Source organism: Dicentrarchus labrax, unplaced genomic scaffold (assembly GCF_905237075.1).
Source record: "Dicentrarchus labrax unplaced genomic scaffold, dlabrax2021, whole genome shotgun sequence".
Lineage (NCBI taxonomy): Eukaryota > Metazoa > Chordata > Actinopteri > Moronidae > Dicentrarchus > Dicentrarchus labrax.
Window position 1 is genome coordinate 8,620,705 of NW_026136701.1, and position 24,160 is coordinate 8,644,864.

General features: G+C 40.9%; 1 protein-coding gene across 1 annotated transcript; it reads left to right on the top strand.

Moving 5' to 3' along the window:
• The first annotated feature begins 3,640 nt into the window (after positions 1-3,640).
• sgip1b (SH3GL interacting endocytic adaptor 1b) lies at positions 3,641-24,121 on the top strand. Its single transcript, XM_051397685.1, has 22 exons — positions 3,641-4,337; positions 9,907-9,970; positions 10,675-10,720; positions 11,844-11,900; positions 12,223-12,280; positions 13,027-13,202; positions 13,364-13,375; positions 14,280-14,304; positions 14,780-14,843; positions 14,972-15,042; positions 15,152-15,226; positions 15,322-15,390; positions 15,482-16,243; positions 17,559-17,680; positions 17,848-17,998; positions 18,516-18,627; positions 18,925-19,080; positions 19,187-19,319; positions 19,421-19,623; positions 19,970-20,034; positions 20,207-20,371; positions 20,525-24,121. Exons 1-22 carry the CDS (start codon positions 4,328-4,330, stop codon positions 20,545-20,547), a joined length of 2,619 nt encoding a protein of 872 aa, XP_051253645.1. The 5' UTR covers positions 3,641-4,327; the 3' UTR covers positions 20,548-24,121.
• Positions 24,122-24,160: the final 39 nt, after the last annotated feature.

The following is a 24,160-nucleotide window of genomic DNA, read 5'->3' on the forward strand; positions in this document are numbered from 1 at the left end:
ATATTTTTTTCTTGCTAGCTTCTATTATGAGGAGTGCTTTGAATCCAGTACCATCCTGTACTGTGGGGATTTTCTGCAGGTTACAAAGTATTCTCACAAGTTATAACCAACCATGAAATCAAGCAAGCTGAGCCCAGTTATAATGATCACCAATGATCAGGCACCCACACATTGATATCATTTTTCCTGATATTGCTAGAATTTTGTTGATATTTTAACCTAAATCAAGCAAAATTGGCAAACTACTCTCCACTTATCAATATGATGTCTGCAAAGTTTGTTTCTAGCTGTAAATCTTAGAGTGACTAGAATAATAGAGCTCATGTATACAATCAGTAACGTCCCTCACTAGGTGGCAGTATTGAGCCACACAGTGTGAAAGGATTTACAGTGCATGATAATCCTGTCACTGTTTGCTGCAGTGAAGGCCATCATATCATGCATCGTTTTTCCCATAGTACTGAATCTAATCTATATGAATATAACACAGACTGGTTTATACGTGGAAAAGCACTATACAGCCTAATCAACCCGGGAGTCGTCGACAAGTTCCTGCTAATTCAGACTTTTTTTTTTTGCGTCACTTGAACTGCTTTTTGCTGCTGTGTGTTGTGATGTATTCAACGTTTTCAGTTACCCGTGCGTATCTGACATGCAGTACCAAATAGTAACAGTAATTTGTCATTATCCCTCAGCTCACAGCTCTCCTTCCTTATGTTTTGCTCTGTCCAGCTCTCCTTTGCTAATCCCTGTTGCCGTGACCTCTGACCCCTGCCTGGATGGCATCTTATGTAAGGAGGTGGTTAAGGAAAGCACACGGGAGCGGCCTGTGGTCTGTTGCGCCAGGTCAGGTAAGCTCATTAACAGTTACTAGAGGATGTCCAAGTTAACAACATCTAGAAATAAACCTCAGTAGTGGGAATAATAAACCAGAGAAGTGATGACACAACAAGGTGCTGGCTTCTGTTTCCTGGTTTGGAGTATATTTAACTTGGTTGTCTCAAGACACTGAAACTTAAACTTACTCTGCATTAAATAAACAGTATAAAGTAGCCTACAGGGTTTGTGTGTCCGAGTCCAATTACATTTCACCTACCTTACTGACATACAATAGGCTCTTAACATGGGAGAACAGACACAGCGGAGGGAGAGAAAACACACCATGTGTAAGGTCTAATTTATTTATTTTTTATATATTCTTCGTTCCACACCAAAAACCTCTTTACCCCTAGTACACACACACACACACACACACACACACACCGCAACACTATCCTCTAACGGCCTTCCCCCATCTGTCCTTTCCCTATCAGTGTGGGTGAGTCACTCTGCTCGAACAGTCCAATACGCAGCCATTAAAGCAGCAGAATAATCACACCATTGCTTTCATTCAAGCATCCCAGCTTTTTCTACCAAAGTGTAAAACTTGCATACCGGTAATAGTATTAGGAATAGTTAGTCCTTTGCCACTCTCTCTTTCTTCCAGGCTAAAGTGCGAGGCCCCTCCTCCCAGTGAGCGTGTGTTATGATTCTAGCTGACAGTGTGTACTCTGCGGTGGTAGACACACTGTTGTCCTCCAGTGTGACACATTTTTAACAATAGAAACAATCTTGCAGTTGTGTGCAGTCGATATATTCCCCTTTTGTTTCCAGAGTGCCAGAGAAAGTAGTTTTCTCCAACTGCTTCTTGAAAAGAAAATCCCATCTGTCTTCACTTTTTCCACAGAATAAAATCCATCTTCTTAAAATTGGACAGATGATCTTGTCTTGGCATCCTCTGGTTTTTAGGTCTAACTGCAGGCTTTGACAGTGCAGACCACATTATTCCGATCCATTGGCTAAAGCATAAGTGTCTCTCTCGTCTGCTTTGGACTGGTTTCCCTCGCATTTATCCAATACAAAACTTCACAGTTCCACTGGGATTTCTTGCTCATCCTCATCTTCAATATCCTGCAGGCTACCCTAAGGCTCAACTTTTGGCCAAATCCTCTTCGCCATTCATTTTCCCCTTTTGGCCATATTATTCAAAAATAAATTTTTCTTTCCGTCATTTGTTGTTAATTTAATCTCTCTTTCAAGGCCCGAAAACTTCAAATCTCAAACATTTACATCAAATATTCATGTACTCACATTTAGGACATGGCAACAAAGTTAAAAACATCCCTAGTTATTATTTATTGTGAGTTTAACACCTAAAAAGTAGGCAACAACCTTGCAACTCTCATCACATTTTGATTTAATGGTTATTTTTATTTAATGGTTTTCTAAATTGTGATTGGTCCATGGAAGTACAAATCACCTTTTTCCAACTGAGCCCCGCCCACTTCAATCCAGTGAGAAAAACTAAAATTACAGAAATCTCTTATGTAAAATAACCCAAACTGTTATTAAAGTAGTGTATTCAGGTAGGAGCTCATAGTAAAAAGCTGCTTGAGAAGATCTTATGTTAAGTTTTTAAGTCTTTATGTCCTTTATAGTCCAAAACACAAATAGTTGATCAGATTTCAGCCTTGAGGACATCGAATATTGATAAGACGTTCTCCATCTGAAAGAGTAAAAAAGTTATTTTCTTCCACTTAACTCGACATTGGTTATTACTTTATTATTTAATATCCAGCATCGTTTTCATCTAAGTTTACTGGCTAGCAGTCTTCTCCTTCCCTGCCTTTGTGAGCTGCTTTTCTCAGTGTGTTACAGCCACCTGTTGATCAGAGGAACAGGGTAAAACCGTTGGCAGGAATGTGTATAACATCACCTGCATCCTTGTGTGCATTCATGTGCATCCTTGTGTGCGTGCACTAGAACAAACTCTTCAAAAACATGGTTCCATAGCACTACCAGAGGTCAAAAACTCCAGAGGGTACCTTTAAAACTTGGACACTTTGTCCCCTTAGGTTAAACCGTATATGAAAATAATATTTGATTTAACATTGAAATTTCTTCTCTTTTTTTATTGTTTTGTTTTTTTATATCCAAACGAGTCAATTGCATTATATTTTGGTGTCACTCAGGCTTCCCGGTCCAGCCTCCAAAGCGGCCCAGAACACTGAGGACCTCTAACAAGACCAGAAAAAGAAACAGTACTACCCCTATTATGTCTCCCTTCACTGGTCCCGCTTTAGTTTATTTGTATACAGCGCAGTGCATGGTCTCATCCCAGCATACAGTGTATATCCCTGAACTCCTTTCCCTAAGAAACCTGAGGGCCTTTTATCTGTCGCTCATTCAAGGACAAAATCATAGAGTCCTCCTTCCTCTTCTATTAGATTTTTTCTTTTATTTTTAACTATTCAAGATTTGCACAAAGGACTTAAGGAGCCTATTTTGCTTGCTGGCTTTTTAACTGTCCCTGACCTCTTATTCCTACCCTGGGTCTGTCTGCCTGTCTGTCTGTCTGTGGCTGAATTATGTATTTGTCCCACTTTTTGGAGTCGTGCATTTAATGTTTGCTCCTCACTGTCCTGTGAAGCTCAAAGTGTCCTAAAAATATAAATAGAAGTCGAATCACATTTCAGTCATACAAAAAAAATGTCCTCCAACAAACACAAACAGGGAATTCTGCAATTCATGTTTTAAATCATTATTATTATTAGATCAAAGTGATCGTTTAGTTCCAATCAGATTTAAATGTAAGACAATATTTTGCCAAACTGTGCTTTATTTTATGTGAGACCTTGTATAATATGTATGCAGTTGGCTGTAGTGAGTCTGCTCCAGGCGCACCGAGAGCTGCTAAGGCATCAGGGGACAGCAGCCATGTGACCATGGTTGCAGGGATTGGTTTAGTGCAGATGTGACATCAGCGAGCCTCCCACTCCCTCCCTCCTCCCTCCTCCCCTCTCTCTCCCAGTCTTTCTCTGCCTCTCTCTGCCTCTCTCTCTCTCTGTACCGCTCTGTTTTTTTTTCTCCTTTGCCTTTCCTCAGCATCCCCCCTCTCAGAGATGGCGTGTGTCTGTGGTGCTCAGGCGTCCGGGGCCTAACGTGCACACACAGAGAGAGAGAGAGAGAGAGAGAGAGAGAGAGAGAGAGGACCCCCCCATCCCCCGATCTGCTGCATATTCTTCGGGTGTCTCTTCTCGCTGTGTCCTCCACCGCTGCTGCTGCTGCTGCTGCTGCCTCTCAGCTCTCCCTCTCCCCTCCACCCCACCTCCCTGTGCGGGTGTCTGGGAGTTGGGCCCTTTGGGGGTGGAGGGAATCAACATCGTGCTTCGCTGGGGAGCTGTGCAGAATTAGCTATGCCCTGCCCAGGCATCCTTTGACCGGCTGGATCTCTCCGTTTCTGTCCGCCTGCGCACCAGAGGACAACATAGGATGAAAATCAGCAATCATGATGCAAGGTAATTTAACCGTGCACTCCTTCTCCTCCTTTATTTGCCATGTTCGCCCCCCCCTCCTGCGTCCTCCTCCTGCCCTCTTGTGTCCTGCTGGGCCATTAAAGCCATTGAATCCAGTGATGTGATCTGTCGTACCGTAAGGACCTTAGAGCTGAACTGAGCTATGTGCATGACCAATGTGACAATGTGGCCGTTGTGTGTGTGTGTGTGTGTGTGTGTGTGTGTGTGACGTTGTTAGTCACAGATTGAGATGTAGGTGAGATGAAAGCGAAGGTGTGTGAGGTTTAGATTTGTAAAGGGAGAACTGATGCACAGAGCAGTGTAGTGTTGCACTTGCCTGTTGTTTGTGTGTGTTTCCACATGTCTGTGCATGTCTGTTTGCATGTGCAGATTATAGATCTATCTTTAGTTGTACTCTCATTCTGTGTCATGTGAAGGCGTATTTGAGAGATGAGAAGAGATCTGAGCAGTCCAGGAAGCTGCACTCATTCATACCTCTGCTGCTGTTGCTATCAGTGCATAATATTAAATCATGCCAATAGGAGAAGGTGGTGGAGTAGAGAATGCTGTACCAAAGTTAACAGTGGTGGAATTAGGTAAAGTACATTATAAACTGTGATGGAAGATCTTAATCATAGATCTAACCCTGCATGACAGATGCTGGGCCTTTACCATCCATTAATGCCAACGTGGTAATGGAAGGTGGCTATTATTAGCAAAAGGCCTGCAGTTAGCTTGCCGTGATATTATACTCAGTTCATGAGCTACACAGCAACACAGATGTCACATGCTTATCATAGCCTTTGTTAGCTACATGTGCATTGCTAATTACACAGTATAGGCTGTCAGGTGTAGTTAGTGACACTGAGTACATGTTATCTGGACTCAAACATGGCTGTAGTGCTCCAGTGACAACCTTCTTGTTGATGCAGCATGTGTGTTTATTATCTTTATTAGAAAATAATTAAACATAATGTTATAATGTTAGACTACTTAGACAGTCTCAGTGTGAAATTAGCTTATTAATCTTTGATAGAATTTGTCCAAATGTCTCCTTTTTGAACTGCAAGTTCATACTTGGGTGTCAGATTAATCGACTGTGGCTCGACACTGACTACAAGGCCCACACCGCTGGTTGTGAAGGTTTCAGCCCCGTAACTACAGATAATACATACTTTACACTGATGCTGACCATTCATCAGAGCATGGCATGAGGTGATACGCTGTTTGCCTTCTTTCTTGGCAGCATTATGTAAAAAAAAATAAACTTGCCAAAACGTGAAACCTTTTTTTTCTTTCAATTTGTTCTTATTGAGTTAGTCACAAACATAAAGCAAATGCAGTATAAGGGGTGTAGTTCAACATCACATATAAATTGGGTATAAGATTGCAAATTCTCTACCATTTTCGGAGCCAGTATAAATCAAATGATATCTTCTCAAGACACGTCATCCTGTTTGTGTACGTGTCTATGTGCCAATAGTGATGATTCAAAAATGGGTAACAGAATCCAAGTAAGGGTCAGTCTGCACAGATGTCCAGGGGAAGGGCACAACAACTAGTGCACAAGGGGTCAAGGTCATGCCTGTCCATCTGCTTGCACACAGCTCACACTGGCCTCATTCAAACTTAGATGGAGATTGCACTGCAAGCAGCAGATCCTTATACATGCATCTTGACACTAACTTCCCACAATTTAACTTAATTGTTCGCGGTGTTACGAAGATGGAAAGAAAATAAAAAGATAGAAAGAAAACAAAAAAAAAAGGAAACAAGCATACATTTAAATTAAACGTGAAACCTTCTTGAGATCAGTAATCCATTACAGGGAACACTTAAAAAGACAAAAGGGTTCACAATGCATAATTCCACCACATTGTAAAGCCAATTAGAAGGTGGGCTGAGAAGCTGAACATCATAGAAAGGGGTGGAGTATAATATTAATGACATTATACAGTATCAGCCACTCAGAATTAGCCCCCGGACGGATATATGTATCCATTCATTCCACCGAGGTAAGCAAGGGCCTGTCAAGGGCCTGTCAGGGACCAACCAGCAATTCTATTTGGCTGCATCTGTAAGTGCTAATCAGTAGGTGGTGGTAATGTCTCATTTGTTTGTTTGCCAACTGCCTTAGAAGGGGTTCAGTAGGTGTAGATGCTTATTGGGAGTTAATGCAGTGTTTGAGTTCTTCTACAGTTTCAGACTAACAAATCAAAAATAGAATAAAAGTTAAATCAACCATATAGACAATAAAATACTGTACTTAGAGGTAGCACACGTGCAGTTAGGGTTTGGGGACTGGAGTGAATGCAAAGTGTATCATCGCTAAGCAAATCTGTCCTGGACATTGTTCAAAACTAGCTGCTCCAAACTATGGTTTTATTGCTCCTCCTTTCTTTCCGCTTTGTTACAAACCAACATCTCTGTCTCCAGCATCCGAGGCACGGTGTTGTGGGCAGTGTTACTGTGGCAGAGGCAGGTGTGTGAAGAATTGAGAGTAGATTTTTCACACCTATAAACTGACAATCAGCACGAATAACTGTCTGTCTTCTCGCTGGTTTTGTATTTATTGAGAGATCCATCATGAGAGATTTGAGAGTCAGCTGTTGAACAGAGTGACCTTGTTAAGCTGTGTTTCCAGAAAACCAAACAATAGTCAGAAAGATGAACTTGAAGGTTCATTCTTGAGCGCAGAAATAATAGTCCAAGGGTCACATTCAACATTTTTTCTGGAGCTTTCAGCTGCATCTGGTAGCCTTCATCTGCAGATTCAATGTGCTCAGTAGTAAACTCAATCCACTGATGAACGCCACAGTACACCAGTTACTAGAGTTCATTTGGAGCTTTCAGCTGCATGGCCACAAGATGTAACTTAAATAATTTTACTAAGTTAAGATTTTTGTCCTAAAAGGTTAGTTTTGTGGTGCAATCATACGTGCATTACAGGTAAGTGCCAGGCTATGGGTAAACCTAAACATGTGGTTCGGAGTCGGTATGGAGGAGTGCATTGATTTGGATTTAAAAAGTTGCTGTTTCACAACCGGATCTCATCGCTCTCATGTTCAAGACTACAGGAAACGTTTGAACATTCACCAAAAAAAGAGAAACAACTGCTTTACTAACATTTTTGCATTTGTCTGAAATGCAGGGACATGCATTTGAAACCCTGTTTTGAAACGCTCTGCTATACTGAAAAATGGTCAGCAGTAATGTAAAGTATATACCATCTGTACAGGGTAAAACATGCGACAGAACACAACAGAAATGTCCGAACTTCTGTGAGCATGAAGACCCAAACGTCACAATATTTACAGCTAATATCATTAATTACAGTGATCCCTCTGTTTAATGAATGTCGTAGGGCTGTCCTCAGGCAAACTTTGTAAATGGGTTACAAAAGCAACTCCTGCACAATGTGACCAAAAAGAATCTGACGAGACTCCTTGCACTCCCTCACTTTGTGTCTTATTGTTCAGCGTGTTTATTACACTATTTCTACTCCTTATCACACAAGACACATGCAGGTTAGGACTGGACAGAGGGCTGGCTGTTTGGAGCTGTCTCCACTGATGAAGAGCCATGGTGCAGGAATAATCTGTGCTATTGAGCAGTCCAGCTAGCTACTAATACATCACAGGCCCTGACACGTCCTTCAGTACCCAGAGAGCTTCCTCCCAAGTGAATGGTACTGAGCGCCAGTCCAGTGCAGCTGCTTCACATTTATAATATTCATTAGTCTTATTATCTGGATTTCAATGTGAGCGTGACGTCAAATCAGTGACTCAGTATTTATTTGGATGTCAAAGTCGGGTTGATTTTCAAAACAATTTCTGAACACAACAAACACCACAGGACTCTCTCATTGTAAAATACATGAGCTATGGACAATGCAGAATGTCAGTTTGGGGCATATCATATGTTCCTGTGTAAAACAGCCTTCAGAAAAAGAGATAAAGAACACAAACTGAGCTGCCTCTGAATAGCACAAAATGTTCATCCACCCAACTGTCCATCACGTGTCCCTGTGGCTCTTGGATGTGAGAATCAACTGTGCTTTCTTGTCTTCTAAAACGCTGTTACGCAAACCTACCGGTTGTCTATTTGGAGGGAAGAAAATGTTCCACAGCTCTGCCAATACAATACAAAACAGAGAAAACTGGGATAAATGCTCCTTCAGTGATTTCTAATTGCCGTTATACCTTTGACCCGAGGGAAGCAGGAGGATTGTCAGTGTCAGTTAACTCAATACGTCTGAAAAAAGTCCACTAAGAGCTCAGTTTGTTGGGCTTGTCTTTGTCTCTGTTGTTGTTAGTGAATGTGCAGAGCAGGACAAACCGACGCTGAGTGGCCACTGGGCTTAGTTTGACTAACATGTAACTAAGATGCTAACAACGTGAGTCTGTCTGAGGTCAGTTCAGGTCCAATTATCAATTGCCATGAACTTTTTTTCTTGATCTCCAGAGGATGAATCTGGCCAACCTTGGTGATCCTTTGACTTTTCATCACAAGCTGGTCAGAGTTTTTTATCCAGTGAAATATCTCTAAGCTCAGCTGTGCTAATTACTAAATATTAGTTTGTTAACACACTGAACTAAGACGGTGAAAATACATTTAAAGTACACGCTAAGATAATAGAGAGCCAAAGTCCTTACATCACGTACCAGTGCAATCTCTTATTCAGCATTTCTTTCAGAAAAAAAAAAGGTTTAATGTCCATTATCTTCTACAAATCGACGTACACTTTTTTATTCTTACTTTGTGAACACAGAAAGAACTACAGCTCCCATGACAACGCACAAACACGAGAGCTTACATCATCTTTGGTTCACATCCACAGTGCTCCCTGTCCTGCTGTTATTACACACATGTCACACTTTCATGCTACATATTTTGTTTTACAATCAGTCCAAAAAGCTTGACGCATTTACATAAACTTTTTTTGTTTTAAAAATGTTTAAAAATGTTTTAAAAATGTAATGGTTTCGAAAGTGTTTATGGATGACGTGTTTCTGTGCTTGTCAGTGACAAGGTAAACCAGGAATAAAATCACAGATGAAGCATTACACTCGGATTCCACCCAGCAAATACTTACTTATGCAGAAACCTCTAGGCGTTGCACACATTGAATTTTGTTTCTTTGTTTGTTTTTCCCAGTCGTCCTGATTCAAGCGCTGCATGGTGCCAACCGTCTGTGCTGCAGGGGTCTTGGCGTGTAGTTTGGCTGACGGGTTGCTCTAGTAGATCTCTCCACACTCTCCCTCGAATCTTGCTAATGAAGTGGACACATTGATCAACCTTTCCTGGTGTTTTCTTTCCCGTTGGCAGGATGTTTGTGTCCCGAATCAATATATTACTTTAAATCAACATATTGGGGGTTACTGTATTTCCTGTGTGTCCACAAGGACAGGGTCATCCTCGAGTTACTGAACATCAGCCTGTTACTCTTCTGTGTTATTTGCTTTTAAGTACATTTTAATGAGGAGACAGTTAACTTATATTAGGCTCTAAAACTTGAAATTAATTCTTCATGATGTTGCCCCCCCCCCCCCTTTCTCTCTCTCTGCACTAGGATTGAAAAATCGAACAAGGAAGGCCCTGGGCTTACGAAAGAAAGACAAGGATACAGACACAACGTGAGTTAGCTCAGGGTCACACTCGTAACACCATTAACATATAGAGTTTTACAACCACCCAACTCTGAATGAGGAGGGCTGCATGGGAAACCTAAATACCCTTATGACTGACCAAATTGTGTCTCTAGCATCGAGTATCAGAAACTGTCAAGTACTGTCAGATATTTGATCTTTTTTTCTCTAGTTCCTGACTTTCCTTACAATTGTGGTCATTTCTGACTATTTATGATGAAGAGGAAAGGCAGATAAATATCTTCTTCTTTATTATGGGCAAACAAACACCACGTGTTTCACTTATAAGCCATCATCAGCATCATAAAGTCAGCAGAAATGCCACTTTCTGAAAACAGATGAGATGCAAACAACAGTCAGCAAACTGAATATAATAGCATGAACTAATACATCTGTGAACCGTCCATGACCCTAGACTATTTCATTTCGGTAAAGTTCTCATACTGCTGCGTGTGTATTTTGTTGAATGAAAGAAAACGGTATTGTAGGAAATTATGTGTATAGTTGTCAAAGTAAGGCTGAGAAAAGAATTATTTTGGAGACAGTACCAAAGCTCAGACATTTTATTGGTACTAGTAATAAATAATTCCAAACGATACTCAGCCCTAGTTTAGAGACGCCTGAAGGGATGATAAAATTTTTACTGCGTCCTATGATGTAATTTCTTTCTTCCTCCTTGTTGCTTCAAACAGGAGCTCACCTGACAAAGAAGGAAGTGGAAGCGGAAAGAAAGGAAGTGTAAGTAGATTTTAGATTTTCAGTAATAAATCTGTGAAGCTGTTACTGCCTTTAAAGGACAGTTCCTCATTGTAAAACCAGATAAGATCATTTAACTCCAAAAAAAAGTAAGTAGTAAAAAAGTAAAGTAAACGAAAACTAACATTACATTTTGTAAGTTAAAAAAACGTATAGATCATGTAGCTTTTAATTTTAAGTAAGAATGAGTTAATTTTGTAATTTTTATTTGTACTGTGAAAACAAAATACTAGTAATAAAAAGTTATTAATCAGGAATGTTTCTGTAACGTACAAAAACGAAGTTAATGCCACATAAAATTACTACTAAAAGCGGGTCAATCAAAAAATCTTTTTTTAACCTAAAAAACTGAGTTTGTGCTACTAAAAGATTTTCAACAATGTTTTGAGTTAAATGAACTTATCTGGTTTGACAGTGCTGTTTATTTCAACTGGGGTCCTATTTTTGTAGTTTTTGGCCATTGTTTCTATTTTGTGATGATAACTCATCACAGTAACTATCTCAAATCTCAGTAGCTGAGATCTGAAAACTTGACAAGGTCACTAGAACAAAGTCTGAAACAGGAGAATTCAGACAATGAGACAGGTTGTAAACAAGTTTATCTAAACCACTTCTTTTGAAGGTCAAAACTAAATCATTTTGGCCACAGGTCACTATTCATTATTTATACTGATAGGAATAAAACCCACACTGTAATAAGCCAGACTCTCCTTTAAAGCTCCGGTGTGTAACATTTAGGAGGCGGAAATAGAATATAATATTCGTAGGTATTTTTTCATGTATAATCACCTGAATATAAGAATTGCTGTGTTTTTGTTACCTTAGAATGAGACGTTTTTATCTACAGAGGGAGAGCGTCCTTTTCTTTATGGAGTCTGTCATGTTGAACCACCGTTTCTACAGTAGCAAACAAGGCCACTAGCCCTAAATAGGGGCATTCACCAAAATTTCTCCATCGCGCTTGGAAGGGGAGGGTGAAGTGAAGCAGTTGCGACCTGCACCTACACCACTAGATGCCACTGAATCCTACACATTGGACCTTCTCTACTGGACCTTAATGTTCTCCTCCTTTCATTACTCTGTCTTTTCTCCATTTTGTTGCTAGAAAAAGGCCAATGGAGCACCGAATGGCTTCTATGGGGAGATTGACTGGGACAGATATGTAAGTATACACAGCCTAGTCCTCTTTCTAACCAAGCAGCAATTTTGCAGCTTTGGCATAAAGTACATGTACTGTGCTGTGGCAATCAGTGTCATGTAATGCTAGGTTTAAAATTACTGAGTGAATGCTTTGAATAGAGTGATAGCTGCATATTCTGTGAGTCAGCAGGAGCTTCAGCCAGGAAGCTGACCGTCTCAGGCAAGCCATCTGTGAAATCTGATCCACATTTATATGCAGATCTGTTCACAGGGAAGAGTTTAGCAATGCCTCTGTTACAGCGTGTGATGGACTTGAAATGACTGTTCTCCTCCCTCTTTTCCAGGCCTCTCCTGACGTGGATGAGGAGGGCTTCAGCCTCCGGCCCGGTGACGAGGGCGATGATATCCTTTTAGTGAAGAGCGGAAGTAGTAGCAGCAGCAGCAGCAGTCTTGGGACTCTTCTCCTGCAAAACTATTGACCTGTTTGGATGAGTGACTCATTGGATGAGTGCTTCTCAGCATTAAATAGGCCGAATCAATAGTCTCTCCCTCTCATGCCACATCACATGTGTACGTCCCTGCAAAAAAGAAAGGATCAGGAAGGAAAGCCGGACAGACCCACATTACATTCAGACTGGCTTTGCGTTTCTCATTAACAACTGACCCCCAGTTCACTGGTATTTTAGGTTTTTTTCTCCCGCAGGTGTCAGCAGCTTTATGTTTGAAATGGATTCATAGAGAGTTGGTACTACAGAGACTTCTCCCGGGATGATTTAGCTTAGACAGAGCAGGAGTGTCAGTTACAGCAGGTGTAATGTTCTTCATGTTTTTAACTGGGACACAGCAGAGTAAGTAAAGTAAAAGTAGTAGTATCACAGTGTAGAAATATACTGTTAAAAGTAAAAGTAATTAATTCCAGCTTTTACTTAAATAAAAGTGTAAAACTATTAGCATCAAAATATCCTTAAAGTACCAAAATAATGCAGTTATTATAATGTAGTTGTAATTACACCATAAAATGTGAGTAAATATATGTGTACAGTGTGTATTTGATATAAAATGTATTTATCTAATGCTGTAGATGATCTCCATCTTTCACATCATGTATTGCACTCATTCTACATACTTTGCCCTTGACTCGCCTTCACCAGCTTCTAAAGGAAAGCAGTTTTCCTCCTCCAGCGACTCCGAGGACGACGAGGACAGCAAGAAAAAGTTCAAAATTAAGATCAAGCCGCTTGTTGCGGACAGCGCCAAGTGTGTCCCTCCATCTATGGACGAGCTAAAAGCCTCGGTGGGAGGCCTGGCACTCTCTCCTTCTCTGGTGAGCACTGCTGATCAGCACTCTTGTTGTGCTACATAGTACTGAAGGGAACAAATCACACACGCTGCAGTTTATATATTGTAATAGCTTTTGAATTCTCTCTGTCTTACACCCTCGCTGTGTTTGTTTTTTCTCCTCACTTATTTTCCGTCATCTTGTAGAAGAGAAGTCCGGTAAGCCCGTCATTCATTTTCACATCTGTTTTACCACCAGCGGGGGGTTGCATGGCATGAATTTACTTGGAAATGCTTATCACTTCCTGTGACAGTTCTCTTATAAAATTTCTGCATGCAGTTTCTGTCTCACCCTGAGTGTCATTGTCTTTTCTAGGCCTTAAAAGACCTTACTTCTTTTTGTTGACTTTTTTTCTGTTTAGCTACAGCTTTACTTGAACCTGTGTAGCAAAGCGCCTGTGTTAAATAATGCACAGTAAACATAACACACACGCAAAGCTGCAAACCTATTGATTCGGTCTCGGTGGAGTTTACACGCTGAGCAACCTGCTACATTCAGTGTGTGTGACGGTCGTAGGTGATGCTGGTATTGTTCTCAAAACCTGAAGGGTGTTATGGCTCATGTTGCATTATTAAGGCTTTGCGGTGCAAGTAAAGAGGTGTGTGCAGTTTTTTAGTTGGTGTCCATTTGACTGATTTGTCACTCACTCTCTGACCCAGGTCTGTTCTCTCTTCCTTTTTGCTGGTCTCAGAGACGCAGCCCGGTGAGTTTCTTACACCATCTGCTGGCTGTTTCAGTGCTGACAGCCTGAAACGTAGCTTTCTAATCCCTGCTGCCTGACCTGTTTTTAAAGTAGAAGGATACACAGCAAAATAAGAGTAAACCATCTAAGTCAATCATGATTTATTACTAAGTCTCAAAATCTTTTTCTTAAAACAAGTGAAAAATATGACTGTGGTGACAAAAATGTATGCATTTGCAACACAAATTAACTTTATCTTACTTTACTTGTTCTTACTGCTTTGTTACTGGTTTAAAAACAACAACTTAAAAAATTAAAATGGTTTGTTTGCGTTGTACACTTTCTCAATGTATGTTTTCTTTGGATTCTATCTTTTACAGGGGCTGATAAAAAGGAATTTGTCCTGTAAGTACACCAATTTATGAACATTTTTAAATCCTCTATTCCTTTATTACTGCACAGTAGTGACCTAAATGCTAATATGCTCACAACGGCGATGCTAACAGTTATAATGTTTACCATATTCACCTTCTTAGTCTAGCGTGTTAGCATGCTAACATTTGCTAATTAACACTAAACACAAAGTACAGCTGAGGCGGATCTGAATGTCCTTAGTTTTGCAGGCAGTGGTCATAAACCACAGTAGGGGACAAAACTGAAATGGATCACCAAAGTGATTGCAAGGGGAATATGAATGTCTGTATCAAATTCAAATCCAATAGGAGTTTAGATCAGTTTGGACCAAAACGGTGGACCAGCCAACAGACATTGCCATCCCTACAGCCACGCATCCCTATTAGAGAGGCTAATAATACGTTTTTTGTTATAGGAATACAAGTGTAACAGTGCACCAGTTGAGGTTTTGATTTGTTCCTCATAGGTGAAGAGATTGCGAGACCCAGACGCTCCACCCCCACACCGAGTCCTGCCCCTGAGACACCAAGGTCTGTCATTCATTACCCCTCTCATGCAGTCTGTATATTATTCGTGCTGCTACTAACGTGACTTGTGGAGTTTTAAAAAGTAGAAACAGTTTCTTTTGATTGATTGTTGTATGTCTCTCCTTTTGCAGCGACAGGCTATCGCAAAATGTTCCTGCCTTTTTTGGGCTGCCTTCAGAGACCAAATATGCCAGATACGATGGTCTGTCCTATCGAAAGAACATCACATGAACTGATACTAAGTATGCCATGTAGCAGGAGCAGTTTATAGAGGTGACATGTATTGTTTCTTTGTCATTATCCAATCACAGTGGTCCCTACTGAAGTATGGGGAGACTCGAGACCACGCTCAGAATCACCGCTGAGCAGAAGTTTCCCAACAGGAGGTGATCTGGCATGAATGAACCTCACTTTATGTTTGTTATAGGAGTAATATTAGTATATGTTTGAAATAATATACATCTATCTATCTTCGTGGCAGCTCCTCCTCCGCTTCCTCCAAAAAACATTCCATCAAGAAGTCATTACGGCTATCCTTCGGACTCTGCTGGTAAATTTATCTCGTATAACTTTCTATTTCAGTCACACAGTTCAATCCTACGAGAGCTTTGATCTAAACACTACCTCAAATTCTTTTTCAGCTGATCTACCCAATGGAAGGGCAGGTCGCAGCTCGGCCCCCATCTACCTGAACGTCCTGTCCCCCGCCTCTTACCGAGGATCCCCTGCCCCCGACCTGGACGACGTATTTGGCCCCATGGACAGCCCCCGCACCAGTGAGGAGACAGTGTCTCCCAGATGGGTCACTTTCACTGAGGACAGACCCCCGCCGCCTGATGAACCCGCACCCCCTCCTCCACCGGACTCCCCTCCTCCAGACACACCCTCGTCCACCCCCTCCACCCCCTGCCTCTCTCCGGGACCACCGCCAAACGAGCCCCCGCCTTCGCCTCCACCGTTTTCTCCCGGGTCTCCTCCTCCTTTCACACCACCAGACTCACCCCCGTCCATCGTGCTCGGGCCTCCTCCTCCGGATGAACCCGCCCCTCCCTTGCCTCCCGACTTCTCCCCCTCTGACTCACCTCCTCTGTGTCTCGATGATGATGCAATCGATGAGGAGGTGCTGCAGTTTGCAGAGTACTCTTCATCTCCGGCCCCCATCAGCCCCGTGCCCCCTCTGCCAGCGGAGCGGCGGTCTCCTCGGATAGGAGTCACATCTCCCCTGGTCCTGGGAGGTATGGGGGGAAAGAGGACTCCAGAGGGGGCGTACCTGAGAGATGATATCCCAGACTTTGTGGGTTCACCCAGAGAGCTGACTCCAAGCTTCAGGGGCACGCCGCCTCCTCTCCCTCCAACCACCTACAGGTCTATTATGTCTTCCCCAGGGCCCTACTCAGGCAGCAGTGAGTACTCAGTCTGTTTCTGAATGTTTACAATGGCCAATTATGCTGCTTTCACACAAAGTACGAGCTGACTATTTAAACTGCGTCCTTCAGCGCTGGTCTGTTTGAAAAACTGAGAATGACCCTGCCATCAGTGCCACCTCAAAGGCACACAGAATGCCAGGTCCTCTTGCCTATTTGTAAATGTTGTGTTAGGTCTGACCCAGCATTCATCACCACCTCACAAACAGCAGTCACTTCTTGTGTTTGCTGTTGGTTTTTCAGTAAATATAAACATTATTTATATTTTTTATAATTGTTTGGAAGATACGACAAAAGAAAGAAATATTATTTTGACTAATTGTTGATTTAGTATGTGGGAAGCTTTCTTCAAAACAGTTTTATAAGCTTATAGCGATTGGTACAGGGACAAAATAATATAATATAGCTTGCTACAGTCACCAGAAACAATGATTTCATGAGAGACGAAACACTAAATTAACTAATTATTGATATTATATTAACTATTATTGTAACATGCAAGAATGGGAAGAATGTGATCATTTGAGTACAGCTCTTTTAAAGTAAAGGTTGCTGGTTAATGTAACATGTTAATTAAGTCAAGTAATTTATTACATTACGAAACTGAATTATCTTTCATTTAAAAGGAAACTTTTAAACAAAGATCAAATTTTTATTTGTAACGTCCTATAAAAGTCACATAACTATAAAACACTGATTACGATGATAACAAATGTATTTTTTAGAAATTGAATACTAATTTTAGCTACAAACTGACAAAGCGTCTGGGGAAAAAGCCATGGACATAAGCACAAACTGTATAAACCTACTGTTTTCCTCAAAGATGGGAGGTGCAATAAATTCTGCCATGTAATGTAATATCTGTCCCTCCTGCACAGACATTTCTCTGGAGACACTACAGTCTGAACAGGGATCCAAACTAATCCATCCAATTTTGGTTCTGTATACAAAAAAAACAAAACTGTTTGTCATACTTAAAATAAATAAATATGTCAACCGCTCTGATTAGTTGAATAGAGTCAGAAGTAAGGTGTGAATCACTTTAATTCATTGTAGAAGTGAAATATGGTAAGACATCCCTGCTCCTCAGACAGACAAACAGAGCTTTGTTGAACTCATAGAAATGAACACAGATTTAATTTTGGTCCCAAGTTACTGTCTGAGGCAGGCGCCAATACAGCACTCGCTCTGAGAAAGTGACATGAGTAGAAATGTTGGAGCTGATGTTGAATGATGATCTCTCTCACTGTGATCTGAAGGCAGTGCTAACCACAGACACTGGTATGTGCCGCAGGCCCTTCATCTCCAGCTCGTCCTGCCACCCCTCAGTCTCGAGGCAGTCCGGTCCCTCCGCCTCCTCCTCCTCGACCGTCCTCAAGACCAAAGCTGCCCCCAGGGAAACCAATCACAGACCTGGTACATGTGAAGTGTCCTTTCATTTCTCTGACTCTCTGGTATTTAAATAAAACTGATTATTAATTCTGTATGTTTTTTGTTAAAAGAAGGTCTTCTTTTGGTCATTTTCACTAATGTGTTGTTTTTTCACTCTAATCAAAGTGTGTCTTGTTGTGTACTGTCTCCAGTCTCGGCCCTTCAGTCCGCCGGTTTCAGGCAGCCCCCCACCTTTCGCCCCCCTGGCCCGGGCGGAGAGCGCTTCCTCTATCTCCTCCATTACCTTGCAGAGTGCAGCGTCCACTCCAACCTTAGGAAGGGACCTCAACATATCCACCGCAGGTACACTACCAGCAAGTCATCCTGCTCCTCTTATTTTATTTTTTTTCAGCCTCACATCTCAGTCTGTCCACGTTGTCTGTCGCTCATCATTGTGTCCTTGCCTCACAGTCTTGTCCCTTTCCATGATTCTCTCCTCCTCATGTCTCTGCTCACTCAGAAGCCTCACAGCCTCTGGTATGGTTTGACCACGGCAGGTTTTATTTAGCTTTTGAAGGTGAGTCGAGCCAGAACTCTACTGTAGTCCCGCTAATGCATGGACTGAAAGAACCTGCCCTCCTTCCACCTGCAGTCCATGCTCACTGAGCCAGAATATTGCTGCCCATCCCATCCCGTGTCCTACTCACTCACCTAGAATTTCTAGAGTGTGAGTTTTCCTGAGTTTTGATTTTTTCTGTTTGCTTTTTTGTTTTTACTCCCCCATCCTCTGCCCATAACCCATAGCTGAACATTGGAGAGAACAGACACAGTCCAAGGGTAGACTTTAAAGGTGTTTTCTTATTTTGTGTGTTTTCAACAGGATGCTCCAGAGGACCAAGTCCACTCACCATGGGGCCCCAGGACACTTTGCCAGTGGCAGCTGCCTTCACAGAAACCATCAATGCCTACTTCAAAGGCGCAGACCCCAGCAAGTAGGCCCACATTTCTCTTTTGTAAACAGTTGCAATGACCAGAATGCATTATTGATTGATGCATTGGTGAAATTGAGAAATGATGGAACACAACAGACAGTTTTTGATTTTGTTTTGAGTAGCAAGATGAAGAACTTGTGAGTCTCTTTTTATATAATAAAGATATAATAAGATATAATAAAGTGAATACATTACTGGCAGCTACACATTGACTTTGCACTTTATAAATAAATAATAAAGGGATTCTGGGCGTGTATGTCTTTGTTCACCATGATCTCTTCTCTCCCTCTGTCCCAGATGTGTTGTGAAGATCACAGGGGAGATGGTGCTGTCCTTCCCTGCGGGCATAACTAAGCATTTTTCCAGCCACCCAACTCAACCCATCCTCACCTTTAGCATCAGCAACTACAACCGACTGGAGCAGGTCCTCCCCAATCCACAGCTGCTGTGCTGGTGAGAATGACATTACAGGCAAACGCACACAATAGTGCCGCTGCTCTGTGCTTTTAGAATACATAAATGATCTAAGTATTTAATGAATGTGCCTCTCATCCCTCAGTGATCCCACAACAAACAGCGTGGACACCAAGGAGTTCTGGGTGAATATGCCAAACTTGATGAGCCATCTGAAAAAAGTGGCTGAACAGAAGCCTCAGGCGACATACTACAACGTGGACATGATCAAATATCAGGTATCAAATATCTGTTATGGTCTATGTGTATCGAGTATTTGTCAATCTAATTATAGCATCTATCCCTATATCTAACTTTCTTGGGTTTCTGTGCGTCTCAGGTGTCAGCAGCGGGGATCCAGTCCACTCCTCTGAACCTGGCAGTGAGTTGGCGAGGCGATGCCACCAACACAGACCTTAGAATAGACTACAAATACAACACTGAGGCCATGGCTGCCCCCATGCCGCTACACAACATCCACTTCCTGGTTCCTGTGGATGGAGGCATGGCCAAACTCCAGGCCATGATCCCCCCCGCCACCTGGTAAGGACAGCTCATGTATGGGGGCTAAGGCCAACCTAGCACCATTTCCTACCCAGCTGCCAAAATTATGGGATGTTTAGATACTATGTTGTAAATATAAGTTGTATCCGGAAATGTATTATCTCATTTTGGAGCACTGTTTCCCATGTGTCTACTTGTAGGAGCTGAGTATATATATGCATAAAGCAGCTGGTTCAATGGCTAGTGCGTAATAGAGATATGAGCGTTTTTATGTTGTATTAGATAATCAAATGTTTTGTGTATTAGCATGGGCTTAGGCCTAATTTATCCTGGCTTCCTATCAAACAACATGTCCTCTATAATGTAGAATTATTTTCTCATAAAGGAATCCAGAGCAGCAGACGATACAGTGGAAAATCCCCAGCCTCTCTCATAGATCTGAAAATGGAGGTAAGTGTTGTTACATAATCTTCTTGTTAAACAAACAGTCTCATTATATTCTCTCTGTGGACAGTAACGGTGTGCAGCTATTTGCTTAGAGGCTAGACATTTATTATTCTCTCATCTAAATGTATCATGTTGCTAAATACTAAACTATCAATACTGTATCTGTGTCCCGCAGGAGTAGGGGCTCTTCTGGGCCGGTTCCAGATGACAGAAGGTCCCTGTAGACCCTCACAGCTGTCAGTCCAGTTCACCAGTGAGGGGAGCACTCTGTCAGGGTGTGACATCCAGCTTGTTGGGACTGGCTACCGGCTATCACTGATCAAGAAGAGATTTGCTGCAGGTCAGTTTGAGTATCAGACATGTGTGTGACCTCCTGTTGTCTGACTGTCTTCGTTTTAGAACCAGATTACTCTTTGGTTTAGTCATCTAAATGCACACAGACACTCAAGGCTGAACTTCCCCGCTCTTTGACATGTTTCGTTTTGCTTCACAGGGAAATATTTGGCGGATAATTAGTGGACCTGTTTGTGAACGGAACCAAAAGAATCAATGGCTTTTTGACTGTGAAGACTATGGATCCATCCCATTTGTTTAGTGCATTTGAAACATTATCTTTAGCAACCATTAGAATTAATGGTTGAGATTTAACAGAATAACAAAACATAACACACACAGATGATATTTGACTTCATAACATCATATTCAGTAGACTTACTGCTGCTGAGTTTATGCAAGTAAATACAAATCATTAGTTTTGTGCACTTGGAACACTTACGGGCTTACATGGAGTAAAATATAGGAAAACCCTGATTCTTTGTTCTTGTTAACATAATTGTGGATTCATACAGTGATCCAGCCTTATTCATTGCCGTTTCTTTTGTCTAACCGGTTGTCATTACAAATGCACCGTAAAAGATAATGTGAATAGATTATATAATATTCAAACAATCTTAAACAAGGTGGAGAAGAATGGAAAATGTAAAACAAAATGTGTAGTATAGGGTTGCTTTGCAGTTGTATTCTAAGTTATAGGTTACATGGTAATATCTGATTTACACTGCCACCTCAAATCAGACTTTTTTTCTTCTCCATGTGTGACCAATCTTTATCGTTGTCTAAGCAGAATTTATGTTTCTGTGTAGACAGCCTTTGAAAAGTCACAGCCCATCTATCATTCTTGTGATTAAAGGTGACTGGTCAGTTCAAAGTTCAAAATGACCCGCAGCGCTGGACTAACATCAACAGTCTTAATCTGGAGGTGCTTTTTATATGGAATTATATTTGTGGCTCAGTCTGGATCACATGATTGGGAGTTTGAGGACGGTGAAACTTTGCAAGCACATGAATTATATTTTGTAGAGAAATGATCATCATGCACATGATACTTTCATTTGAGCAGAAAGAATTATATTTTATGCTCGAATAAATGTGTTTGTTTGCAGTTATCTCAGTAATAACCTCTTTCACTCAGTTTTACTAATTTGCCTTATTAAATATTGAATTTAATTAAATTTTTAATTTAAAGGTTTTTTAATTTAAGTTTAAAGGGGATGTGATTCATATTTTTATATTTACAATTATCACATAATTACTGTTGTAGTAAAGTGCTTTTGTAGAAATAGGTTCCTCATAGTAACAAACCCACAGAGAATATATCACCTGAATAGCTCAACCTTAATGTTTGGGTTCACGCTCATCGCTCTCACAGCATCTCACCGTTAGCAACTAGCTGGTGAACATTGTGGAACATTTAGCTTTTTAAAAAGCCAGATTTTCCCCTTTGTTGGTAGAGACGTAATACTGAGCTCAAAGTAAAGTGAACATTGGACTTTCATTTATCAGGTGGCCAGAAACAGGACTCCAAATGAGTGCTAATGTTACTGCGTGTCTGCTGGGTGTGTTAATCTGTGGCAGCTGTTTGCTAACAAGTTGATCAAATGTCAGTGTTGTGCTCACAGCTGGTTTGCACAGCCTCTAAGTGGCCAAACAAAATCATTAATTGTAGGTTTAAGTTTTTTTTTTTTTTTTTTTTTACTACATTAACGATTGTAATGCCTTGGCTGTTTAGCTGACATTTATCAAGTTAGGCAACTAGCTTAGTTAGCTACTGCATATCTGCAGGCGTTAGCTAGCTATAAGACAACTAGTCCGCAAGCTAACCGAGTACAGAATAACTAAAGGTTCATAAAGTCATTTATGAATGAAGTAAAAAATAATTTAAAGTATTTATACTGTATTTTTGTGTGGCTGTGGTGTGCCTGCTTACCATTATACTACCACCAACTTGCCGGATTTTCATTGTGCACTTATGTGGAGAACAGCTAACATGCTAATAAATTCATTGATCACAGAATAGGTTTTGCTGAACTTAAATTATTTTTGAGTGATAATAACTTCTCTGCAAAACAGATAAGTTATGTGTGTGCAAACATATTTCTTTGTGCTCCAAATCTCCCATCCTGCGGTCAGGGTTGAACCACACATCTGTAATGCTATACTTTTACACGTGCAGCCTTTACCACTACTTTGATGGCATTCTGCTGTTAACGGGTCACGTGAACAGAGAGTTGAAAACAGTTACGGCAGTTTGACCTGCTGCAGAACAAAATCATTACATTACCACTACGGGCACGTGCAATGCTGAGAGAGACATCACAGTTCCCACATCACAGGACTTTAGTGGTATTCGTGGTGGTGTGTGAATGGTCAGATTTTGTAACAACAAGGCGATACTCGTGTGACTAACAGAAGCTGCTACTTTCACTGGAACAGTTTGGTTAATTTATTCCGCTAACGTTACAGAAATTATGTTTGAAAGGGCCTTAAGATGTAAGACACATACAGAGCCAGACGTGAGTGCCATACGGGGGTGAGAAGGAGCTTTAAGTTTCAGGAGAAATGTAGAGGGGACCTGGGCTGAAGATTGTAGGAGTTGCCTTTGATGCTGCTTAAAAACTTGGCCAATTCCTTTGACCGTGAACTTTGATAGAGGTCTTGACGAGTATTATCGGGACATCACAGAGTAATGAAAAGAAATGTCTATCAAGAAGACAACACTGTTTCCTGTGTCCTGTTTTATTTTCTTCCGTTTCCATCATGTTGAATAAATGTTTTATGATTTTCTAATAGCAATATTTAAAAACTTAAGTGTAAAAAGTGTACATAAAAAGCTATGTTTCAATTATTTCTCTGGGCATATGGATGTGTCTGTGATTGTCTCTTGGTTTATTGATGTCAGCACTCATAATGCATTAGGTTCTATGTAACGACACCACCACTCGTCATCTATTGTTTTACATGTGGGTTTCTTGTACAAAACAAAGTGTTACTGTTGATGAATAACTCCAAACGGTGCCGCATGAAATCTGCATTTGTCCATCACCAGTCTTATCAATGCAATACCAATTTATCCATTTCAATAAGGTCATGACTCATGTGTTATTGTATATTGTGCTATGAGAGGAGACCTTTTGCCTTCACTTAAACCTCCGATCTCTGTTTTGCTGTTATTGCACCTTCAGAAACCCATTGTCAATAAATTTGGCATGTATTCATTGATATTCCCATTCCATGCATCTGATATAGGTGTTTGACATTCTCCTGTGTTTGACTTGCACACAAAACAAACCTTAAATTTCATTAATAAAACAGTTCATGGCTTCATGTCACATGTACACATGTTGATATGTTTTTGAACATCACATTTTATTGAATGTTTTAATGTGTTGACTCACAGTTTGGGCCTGGGTGTAATATTTCATTTAGTTCTTAGAAAAAGACAAAAAAGAACATAGTTTTTTTCCCCCCAGTTAATTTAGAGCCCCAGTTCACAGTGTTTCTGTTAATAATGCTTATGTTTGCTTTGCCTTATTTTTGAACATACACTGAGTCCTCCAACATGGGTTGGAGGGTTTCTGTAAGTTTATTTTTTCTACAACCTTTTGGCTGTATTCCTTTCACTGCATTAGACACAGAATATGCAAACATTTCATGTAAATTTCCCATCCAAAGATTTTGAAAGTGAATATATGAAAAAAATCAATATAATGTAATACCTGTTTTACTTGGTAATAAAGAAGAGGAAATATGAGACATTTATCTCCCTCTCATTTGTTCAAAGATATAAAAG

Excerpts from the sequence above, each read along its gene's own strand:
- sgip1b (XM_051397685.1), top strand. Across the intron at positions 14,305-14,779 it reads GATAAAAAGGAATTTGTCCT|GTGAAGAGATTGCGAGACCC; the intron begins GTAAGTACACCA and ends TGTTCCTCATAG. Across the intron at positions 20,372-20,524 it reads CAAGAAGAGATTTGCTGCAG|GGAAATATTTGGCGGATAAT; the intron begins GTCAGTTTGAGT and ends TTTGCTTCACAG.